Source organism: Neophocaena asiaeorientalis, unplaced genomic scaffold, assembly GCF_003031525.2.
Source record: "Neophocaena asiaeorientalis asiaeorientalis breed wild unplaced genomic scaffold, Neophocaena_asiaeorientalis_V1.1 scaffold357, whole genome shotgun sequence".
NCBI classification, from domain to species: domain Eukaryota; kingdom Metazoa; phylum Chordata; class Mammalia; order Artiodactyla; family Phocoenidae; genus Neophocaena; species Neophocaena asiaeorientalis.
The window spans coordinates 811874-822664 of record NW_020173270.1 but is presented as its reverse complement, the minus strand read 5'-3'; the positions used below and the strand labels follow the sequence as shown (position 1 = coordinate 822664).

General features: G+C 53.4%; 1 protein-coding gene across 3 annotated transcripts in view; it reads left to right on the top strand.

Annotated features, from left to right (window-relative positions):
• Positions 1-4852, top strand: part of SLC44A2 (solute carrier family 44 member 2 (CTL2 blood group)) — a 28257-nt gene extending 23405 nt beyond the window's left edge. For 2 of the 3 annotated variants that reach the window (XM_024745782.1, XM_024745781.1), the window contains exons 17-22: positions 456-559; positions 665-738; positions 827-897; positions 1062-1150; positions 2620-2704; positions 3163-3568. In XM_024745782.1, the coding sequence (XP_024601550.1) occupies positions 456-559; positions 665-738; positions 827-897; positions 1062-1150; positions 2620-2704; positions 3163-3284 (545 nt within the window). In that variant the 3' untranslated portion in view covers positions 3285-3568. The other variant, XM_024745783.1, reaches the window with a different exon arrangement.
• Positions 4853-10791: the final 5939 nt, after the last annotated feature.

Genomic DNA, 10791 nt, shown 5'->3' with positions numbered 1-10791 from the left:
TGGATGGACAAAGATTGGTTTCTGCCTATGGTGGGGAAAGGGTGGGGCTGACGGTCTTGAGTGATTGGTTCCTGTGATGGAGGGGTGGCTGAAAGAGCCCACTGGGTGTTCTTACTGCTGAGGGGGTGGGAACAAGAGGACTGGGCCACCACTGGTTCCTGACGAGAGGGTTCGGCTGGGATTGGTTGTACTTTGGGGTGGAGCCAAGGAGGCATCAAGGATTGGCTTCTGCCCTGGAGGCGGGGCCAGGATAGCAGTGTGGGTTGTCACTGCTTCTTGTCTTGGAGGCTGGGCCTGAGGTCCTGGATCAAGTCTCCTCTCCCCACCTCTTTGAGAAGGTGGGCTCTAAGGGTCCTGGACTATGGCAAGTGTGTGTAACAAGGAGATAGGGGGCTCCTACCAGGCCGAGTGGGGTCTCCTCTCACCCACCTCTGCATCTCTCCCTCATCTACCAGCTGCGGAGAACAAGTTTGCAAAGTTCCTCATGACCTGTCTCAAATGCTGCTTCTGGTGCCTGGAGAAATTCATCAGATTCCTCAACAGGAATGCCTACATCATGGTGAGTAAGCCTGGGACCAGGCACTAACCCACCAGCTCCTGCTGGGTGGAGGAGCCCTCACTCCCCACCCACTGGGCCTGATCCGTCCCTCCCACCTCTCTTCAGATTGCCATCTATGGCACCAACTTCTGCACCTCAGCCAGAAACGCCTTCTTCCTCCTCATGAGAAACATCATCAGGTCTGGGAAAACACTGTCCTCTGGCCACCTCCCTCCTCCCCCAGGCCCTGAGCCAGCACTCACGCCTGTTTCCTACTGTCCCCGGCAGGGTGGCTGTCCTGGACAAAGTTACCGACTTCCTCTTACTGTTGGGCAAACTTCTGATCGTGGGTAGTGTGGGTGAGTGCTGTCCAGCTGCGGGAGCCTGTTGGGGGCCGCTTGTGAGCTGCTGTCGGGCCCCCACGTCTTCTCTGATAACTGTCTTCTTCTCTGGGGTCTTCTTGAGGGGGGCTATTTCCTTTATCCAGAACCCTCAACCATCCCGGTTTCCTCCCCCTCTCCAGGGATCCTGGCTTTCTTCTTCTTCACCCACCGAATCAGGATCGTGCAGGACACAGCACCACCCCTCAATTATTACTGGGTTCCTATACTGGTATGAACTTTTGGGGACAGACAGGGGTTGGGGAGAAGATGTTGGGACTTGCCTAGCTACCTTTGACTAGACAGATGTGGATGGGGCTCAGAGGTAGGGAGTTGTTAATTCAGGACACAAACATTAAGTACCGACCAAGTTCCAGGCGTGACCTGTAAAGGCTTTACAGTTTGGGACTTCCTTGGCGGTCCAGCAGTTAGGACTCCGCTTTTCCACTGCAGGGGGTACGGGTTCGATCCCTGGTTGGGGAACTAAGATCCCACATGCCGTGCAGCCAAGAAAAAGGCCTTACAGTTTAGGAGTAAATCGACATTAACCAATGATGATCTGCATTGGATGCATGCTTGCAAACTTGTGTGTGCCACAGGGCAGAATTACAGGGAACCAATTGTTAGAGCTTGTGGTGGAGGATGTGGGCAGGTGTGGGAGTCCAGGGGGCTTCCCCGTGGAAGTGATGTCACACCTAAGATCTGAAGAAGATGCAGGCAACATCCAGGCAGAGGGAACAAGTACGGAAGCCCTGAGGCAGGACTATGCCAGGAACAGTGAGCAAATCAGTGTGGCTGGTGTGGAGGTGGCAAGGAGGTGGAGATAAGGGCAGGGAGGTGATGGGGCCGTGGAGGGATTAGGTCATCACCCTAAGAGCAGTACAGTATCTGAGTGCAGGCCTTGGAGCCCAGTGACCTCGATTTTTTTTTTTGAATTTTATTTATTTTTTATACAGCAGGTTCTTATTAGTTATCTATTTTATACACATTAGTGTATATATGTGACCTCGATTTTTATCTTAGTTCTTTATTTGCTAGTTCTGAGTGACTCTGGGCAAGTTATGTAATCTCTCTCAAGTCTGCTCACTTCAGTCAATAAATGCTTATCAGGTACCTACCAAGGCCCCGTGAGTTTCCAGATTGCTGGGGATATAGTTATTTTTAAATTAACAAAAATTTTTTTAATTATTTATATTTTTGGCCACATCTCGTGGCATGCGGGATCTTAGTTCCATGACCAGGGATCGAACCCACATCCCCTGCAGTGGAAGTGCAGAGTCTTAACCACTAGACTACCAGGGAAGTCCCAACTGGGGATATAGTTATAAACGGGATAGACACAGTCTAGTAGGGTTGTGAGCATTAAATCTGTCTTGCCCTGAAGATGCATAAAATTGCAGCCAGAGGATGCACGGGCTCTAGGGCGTGCAGGCTTCAGTAGTTGTGGCACGCGGGCTCAGTAGTTGTGGTGCGTGGGCTCAGTTGCTCCGCGGCATGTGGGATCTTCCCGGACCAGGGATCGAACCCGTGTCCGCTGCATCGACAGGCAGATTCTTAACCACTGCACCACCGGGGAGGTCCAGAGGAGGGGCTTATCAGCAGGGAAATGCCATAACCCCAGCTGGGGAGGGATGTGGTGGTAAGTGGGGGGTTGCCCTGAGCAGGAGCTGGGGTGGAAACAGCTTGTCTCTCCTTGCCTAGACGGTGATCATCGGCTCCTACCTGATTGCCCACGGCTTCTTCAGCGTCTACGGCATGTGTGTGGACACACTATTCCTCTGTTTCTGTGAGTAATCCCTCATCCCCACCCTTCCTGGGCCCTGACTCCCTTTTCCCCTCTGGGCAGAACATCTCCCTCCGATGGGGGTACACACGCCAACCCAGTGCCCGCAGCCTCCCCTAGGGCCTGGCTGTCCCTCGTCGCAGGGCCCTGGCGTGCCCTCTCTCAGCTTCCCCCTGCGCTCAGAGCTTCTCCATCCTGTTGTCCCCTGGTCCAGGCTGCAACTAGAACACTGTGCCCCTGGGCCCTCAGCTTCGGAGTTTCCGGCTTTGTTGCGGGGCGGGTGGGATCGGTGGCTGCCACTAACTCTGGTCTCTCCATCTGTCTGTGTTTTTTTGTTTTGTTTTCTCTTTCTCTTCCTCTCCTCCATGCCTGCTGGCTTCCCTGTTCTTCCCTGCCTCCCTCTTTCCCTCCCTTCCTGACCACCCCCATTCCCCCCCTGCTGGTTCCTGGGGGGAGCCCAGGTGAGGACCTGGAAAGGAATGACGGCTCTCAGGAGCGACCCTACTTCATGTCGCCCGAGCTGAGAGACATCCTGTTGAAGGAGAGTGCGGAGGAGGAGGGGAAGCGGGGCGAAGTCGAGTAGAGAGGGAGGCTGGCTTGGAGGCCACGCAGGCCTCCTTGTTTCCTCCCTGTAGATCGGGGGTGCACGCGGGGCTTCCTGGCCTGGGAGTGGGGAGCATGTGTGTGGGTGTGTGGGTGTGTGTGTGTGTCGAGTTCCCAGCCTGCTCCAGTCCACCCCCTCCAGTCCCAGCATGTCTTGCTTCCTAACCCTCTGAGGCTTCTCTGTGGCCCCTGTCCGCCCACCCTGTCCCCTAAGGCCCCTGCCCGTGGGCTCCCCTCATGCCACCTGCTCTGGGGCCTCTCTCTCCGCAGTGGAGGACCTGGAGAGGAACGATGGCACCGCTGAGAGGCCTTACTTCATGTCTCTCACCCTCAAGAAGCTTTTGAACAAGACCAACAAGAAGCCGGTGGAGTCCTAAAGGCCCCGCCCTCCTACCCCTCCCCGGAAGTCTCACAATGGGTGCTTGGCAGCTGGGTCAGAACCCCCAGCCCATCGGGCTGACCTGAAGTCCTATCACTGCCGCCCCCTTCCTGCCCCTCCCCATCATCCAGTTACCACCAGTTTCCGGGAACCTGGAGGATTTGTGGGATCTCCTCCCTATGCCGAGGGCCAGTCCGCGTTTTCACGGCTGCCCCCCACCCCCCAGAAAAACTGTGCGATGAGTCTCTCCAGCCCCCACTGGCCCGGATGAGAAGCCCAGCGAGGCTTCTTGGTGTCTGACATGCAAGGGCCCTCTGCGGGCTGCCCTCCGCTTCCTGTCCCCCTCTTATGACAGGACAGCGTTTGTGTCTGCAGCAGCGGTGGCCACAGGAAGTCCACTTTTCACTTGCGTTTCCTCCGGCCAGGATGCCAGGACCCTTCTCTGGGGCTGAACAACTGGTTACCGGCTGCTGCAGGCATTTATTATTATTTTTTTAACCTGGACATGCATTAAAGGGTCTGTTAGCTTTTTTTCTGTCATCACGGCTGAGATGGGGCCACTGAGGAATGCTTTCCGATGTCCCCTCCTCGGTAGGGTTGGGGTTGGGGTGGGGGTGTGCCAGGTAGGGGTGTCTCCTGGCACAGAAGGCAGGCTGTCCGGGTAGGGAGGCTGGGATCAAGCTGGTGTGGAACAGGGGGGAGGAGGTCGCTAATAGCGGCTTAATGGAAACCGTCTGGCTGGCAGGTTGGGCCGAATCCCGCCGCCCCCCGCCGCCCTTCTCTGCCAGTTATTGACACAGCTCTCTTTGTAAGAGAGAAAAGAAACTGAATCCACCCAAGGGATGATTTCAGAGGAAGTGGGGAGATGGGCAGATGCCCTGGGCAAATGGGGGGACCCCTCCCCCGGCCCAGTCCCCTCCCCTTGAGGATCCTTTTGCCAAATTTGTTGAACTCCGGGGGAACGGGTGTGCTGGTTCCCCCTTCGCCATATCCCAAGGCCCCCCCCCCCCGGCTCCGCTCAATCCAATCCAGGATCCCAATCCGGGATCTGGAGAAATCCCAGCCTGGGGTTTCTGTCTCCAGTGCCTGCCGCCCCCTCCCCCATTCTGTCCGTACAGCCCTACTTGTAACTGCATTCCAACCACTAATAAAGTGCCTATTGTACAGAGCCGGAGCCTGGAGTGTTTGTGGGGGGAGTGGGAGGCTGGTAGGGGGAACCCCAGCTTCAGCCTCCCTGGGATCCTCTGATCTGGGGCTACTCTCCCCAGGGAGGAGGAGGGAGGGCAGGAAGCCTCTGTCTGCTGGCCTCCGCCTGAATTCCACCATGCGGCCGGCTCAGGTTTCTCCTGAACAAATAGCCCTTATTAGGCTCTGATCCTCAGACTGCAGAAGGTGGCAGTGACCTGCCTACCTCCTCATCACACAGCCTGGACATGTGCCCCCAGGCCTGCTTTGTCCCTGGCCGGGCACCTGGGCACCATAGTCTCGTCTAAAGGGCTTCAGACCTGCCAAGCTGCCCGACCCTGCTAACCTGGAGGCTCGCTACTGCCCCCTTGGTGCCAGCTCGCTTACTGTCACTTCTGGGCCAACTGCTCCACCATGTTAACTGTCTTTCTCCCTCCTACATTCCTGCCTCCGGAATTTTTTCTTAAATAACTACCATTTTTGGAGTACTTCTCATCTGCTTATGTACTGTCGCCATTCACTAATTAAGGCAGGTGAGTTGGGCGACGTGTCTGAAGGTGACCCCAGCAGGAAAGGGGCTGAGAAGGTCAGGTCTCCAAAGCCCTCACCCGCTATCCTGTACAGATGTTCTTTGGGTTTCCTTGTTCGTTCGATCTTTTAGGTTTGTTCCTTTCTTACCCCCCAGCTCCTGTTAACCCCGCCTCCAAAACAGCTCCTAAACCTGCTCACTTCTCCCCATAGTTCCAGCTCCCAGCCTTCGTTATCAACTCATCCGTCCCCACTCCTTCACTGTTTCCCCCACAGGTGCGGAAGGGCGCCTGCTAACACCGGAGTGAGTTCACACCCCTCCTCTGCTCAAGAACCCTCCGTTGCTCCTTTTTACTGAGTGAAAGCCAAAGTCTTCATGGCAGCCCACAAGGCCCGGCCCCATCCGCCCCATTAACACCCTCTTGCTGACTCATCCAGACACCCTGGCCCCAGGGATTGTGCCTGAAACGCTCTCCACCTGGCTCTTTCTACAGCTAGCTCCCCATCCTACCTTCAGCTCAGCGCTTACCTCCAGGAAGCCTTCCCTGCTCATCAAAAGTTGGCCTTGGGACTTCCCTGGTGGCGCAGTGGTTGAGAGTCCGTCTGCTGATGCGGGGGACACGGGTTCGTGCCCTGGTCCGGGAAGATACCCCATGCTGTGGAGCGGCTGGGCCCGTGAGCCACGGCCGCTGAGCCTGCGCGTCCGGAGCCTGTGCTCCGCAACTGGAGAGGCCACAACAGTGAGAGGCCCGCGTGCCGCAAAAAAAAAAAAAGGTGGCCTTGGGACTTCCCTGGTGGTGCAGTGGTTAAGAAGGTTAAGAATCTACCTGCCAATGCAGGGCGCACGGGTTCGAGCCCTGATCTGGCAGGATCCCACATGCCGCGGAGCAACTAAGCCCTTGCGCCACACCTACTGAGCCTGCGCTCTACAGCCCGCGAGCCACAACTACGGAAACATGCGCGCCTTGAGCCCATGCTCTGCGACAAGAGAAGCCACCGCAACGAGAAGCCTGCGCACCACAGCGAAGAGTAGTCCCTGCTCTCCGCAACTAGAGAAAGCCTGCATGCAGCAGTGAAGACCAGTGCAGCCAAAAATTAATTAATTATAAAAAAAAAGTTGGCCTCTCTTAGTGATGACCACGTCACCGTTTCTTTTCCTCATGTCACTTGTCACAGTCTGCAATTACTTCTTTGTATTTTCACTTGCTAACTGTCAGTCTCCCCAACCAGAATGTCAGATCTTGCTTATTCTTTAGTATTGAGACTTTATCCCAGGGCTGGGCAGAGTGCCTGGGACAGAGCAGGCACTCAGTATAGAGGCATGAAACAGCTGAATGAATGTAAAGGGTTTAGCACAGTGCCTGATCTGGAAAGTGCCCAGTGTTAGCAAAAGTAGAAGCAGGGAGACCAAAGAGGAGGCTACTGCTCTAGTCCCAGCACATGCTCTGATGTGTCTTGGTGATAAAACGTGTGCAGATTTTGGATATAATCTGAAGAGCTGACCTGATTGATTACACGTGGAATGTGAAAGAAAGGAGCTGGGACTTCCCTGGTGGTCCAGTGGTTAAGACTCTGCGCTCCCAATGCAGTGGGCCTGGGGTCGATCCCTGGTTAGGGAACTAGGTAGAGCCTGCATGCTGCAACTGAAAGATCCGGCATGCGGCAACAGATATCCCGCGTGCCTCAACTAAGACCTGGCACAGCTAAATAAATAAATAAATATTTTTTTAAAAAAGGAAAAGAGCCAAAGAAGCAGGAAGAAGCACAGCTCTGAGTGGAGGCAAGCCCAGGCAGAGTCCTGCAGAGGGCACATGTCGCCTGATTGCCAGGGAGCTCTGGAGGTTGAGTTACAGCCTGCACCGGTAAGTCATTGATTAGAGGTGGCCCCAGGGGAAGGTAAGCTCTCAGGCACTTCTGATTCTCTGAGTGTGCTAGCAAAGGTGCATTGGCAACGTGGTCCAGAGCCCAGGGGTAGTTCTCTGAAGAAGAGTTGCAGGTACAGGCAGTGGTGCAAAACCACACAAAGCCCTGGCAAGGGTGCAGAGAAATGATAAAGTGGATCTGGGTAGGTAGGTTGGGTTTTTTTTTTTTTTTTTTAGCTGCGCCACGCAGCATGTGAGATCTTGGTTCCTCAACCAGGGATCGAACCCACACCCCCTGCATTGGAAGCACAGAGTCTTAACCACCGGACCGCCAGGGAAGTCCGAGGTAGGTTCATTTTGGACCCATTGAACACAATACCTCCAAGGGAAGCTGTCACATAGATGGTTGCATGGGTGGATCTGGACCACAGGGGAGAATTTCAGGCTGCAGGCATGCCATCAGGAGTGCTCAGTGTTTTGGATGGTCTTTTACATCCCCAGGGCTGGCTGAGGCTACCTGCCCTAGACAGAGGCCAGTCTGAGCCCTGGGGAGAGGAGGAGAAAAAGTGGACTTGAGGAGAGCCAGAGAGGGAGCTGGGGGAAGACAGGGATGTGGTCACAAGTGCTCATGGCTTTAGTGGTGGAAGAATATGCATGGGAGCAACTGTTTGCTCTTGAAATAAGCAGGAAGGTCATCAGCTGAGAGCAGAGCATGGGGAGATGGCAGAGCTGTGAGAAGAATGAAGGTGTGAGAAATCATCTTTGCGTGCGGGAGAGCACCGCGTGAACAAGGAATGTTACGAGGGTTGTGGGAGTTTCTTTGCTCCCCCCAAACTCACCGGGGTACAAGGTGCAGGTGGAAAGCTAGATTTAGTTGCGGCTAATGGAGAGGAGCAGAGACTTGAGGGTATGGGCAAGGGAGAGATGAAGGATGGATCCTATCTCTCTGCTGCTCAAGACCCTCCTACGTAGCTAAAAAGAACCTGCTGTATAGCACAGGGAACTCTACTCAATACTCTGTAATGGCCTATATGGGAAAAGAATCTGAAAAAAAAAAAAGAGTGGATATATGTATATGTGTGATTTTTAGTTGCGGCTAATGGAGAGGAGCAGAGACTTGAGGGTATGGGCAAGGGAGAGATGAAGGATGGATCCTATCTCTCTGCTGCTCAAGACCCTCCTACGTAGCTAAAAAGAACCTGCTGTATAGCACAGGGAACTCTACTCAATACTCTGTAATGGCCTATATGGGAAAAGAATCTAAAAAAAAAAAAAGAGTGGATATATGTATATGTGTGATTCACTTTGCTGTACACCTGAAACTGACACAGTTGTAAATCAACTATACTCCAATAAAAAAACCCAAACCAAACCAAACCAAACCAAAACCCTCCTATGGAGTTCAAGGCACCCAGAGTGAAAGCCACTGTCTCCATGTGTGTCCAGGGGGCCCTATAGGACCTCTTTGCCCTTTCCTGCATGGTGCTTCTTCCCCTCCTCCCTCACTGGCCCTGTTCCAGCCCCTCGGGCCTCCTCCTCGCTGCTCCTTCCACAAGCACAGACAACCTCTGGGACTTTGCACTGACTGTTCCCTCTGCCTGGAAGACTCTCTACCCAGCAATCTGCTTGGCCTAGGTCCTTAGGCTCCCTGTAAGGGCTTTTCTGCACACCATCTGACTTAAAATCTCACCCACCCTGGCCCTGCACCCCCCAGCTTTATTTTCGCCACTGCACTTGCCACTATGGACATCTTACATACTTCGCTCGTTGTTTATTGCCTTCCTCCCTTTCTAGGTCAGCTCCATGAGGCCAGGCCCATTGGATGGTTTTCTCACTGGGTCCCAGCAGCTGCTCCCAGCTGCACAGCCTCTAAGGCCAGCTCCTCTGCCTCCAGAGACAGTCTGTAAGTTACCAGCTCTGGTGGCCGGCATTCATTGCTGCAGTTTGCCTCTCTGAGAGGTATGGATATAATGTGAGTCAGGATGAGGCCAGGCCAGGGGGAGAGGACCGCTGCCCTTTTGGAAAGGAGGTATAGATGTGCAGGCCAGTTACAAGCTGGCAGAAAACTCAAAAGTGGCCCAGGCAAGGGACAGACACAAAGATGTCTTCCAATTCTGTAACATTCTAGAACAGGTAATGTTCACCCTGGTGATGTAAGAAAAGGCCTGGCAATTGGCTGGGAAGGGCAGGAGGTAACTTCCTGGGGTGGTGACAATGTTCCTTGTCTTGACTGGGGTGGTAGTTACACAGATGTATGCTATGTAAAAATTTACCAAGCTCTACACTTAGGATTGGGTAAATATTATATTACTTATCTGTGAGGTTGGCCTGATATGGGCACAGCGGTGGGTGACCCACGTACAGCCATTTTGAGTGCGCTCAGCCATGCACTTCATGTAGTAGATACAAGGGACTGAAGAGGAACTGTGTTGGAACTTCCCTGGTGGTGCAGCGGTTAAGAATCCGCCTGCCAACGCAGGGGACACGGGATCGATCCGCGGTCCGGGAAGATCCCACACTCCACGGAGCAACTAAGCCCGTACGCCACAACTACTGAGCCCGCACGCCTAGAGCCCGTGCTCTGCAACAAGAAGCCACCGCAATGAGAAGCCCGCGGACCGCAATGAAGAGTAGCCCCAGCTCGCCGCAACTAGAGAAAGCCGACGCGCCGCAACGAAGACCCAGCACAGCCAAAAAAACAAAACACTGTCGTAAAATACACGTTAAATTTACCACCGTAACCATTTTAAAGTCTGCAGTTCAGTGGCATTAGGCACGTTCACATTGCTGGGCAACCACCAGGCATCTCCAGAACTTTTTCGTCTTCTCAAACTGAAACTCTGTCCTCATCAAACACTAATTCCCCATCCCCCTCCCCCAGCCCTGGCACCCGCCATCCTACTCTCTGTGTCTATGCACTTGACTCCTCTAGGGACTCAAATGAGTAGACTCATGCAGTATTTGTCCTTTTGTGACTGGTTTATTTCACTTAACAAAATGTCCTCAAGGTTCATCCATGTTGTAGCATGTGTCAGAATTTCCTTTCCTTTTAGGGCTGAATAATATTCCACTGTATGGATGGACCACATTTTGTTTATCCATCCATTCATCCATCCATGGACATTTGAGTTGCTTCTACCTTTTGGCTATTAATGCTGCTACAAACATGGGTGTCCAAGTATGTCAAGTCCCTGCTTTCATTTCTTTTGGGTATATACTCAGAAGTGGAATTGCCAGGACTTCCCTGGCAGTCCAGTGGTTAAGACTCTATGCTTCCAATGCCAGGGGTGCAGGTTTGATCCCCGGTCAGGGAACTAAGATCTCACATACCTTGTGGCACGGCCAAAAAAAAAAAAAAAAAGAGATAAAAAGTGGAATTGCTGGATGACATGTTAATTCTATGTTTAATTTTTGGAGTAAACACCGTAACGTTTTCTTGCCCCATCTTTTGGCTCAGCTTTCTTCCAGGTCAGTTTCATTCTCTGTCAAACACTCCCTGTCCCCCAACCACACCTTGTACTTTGGCTTCAAGA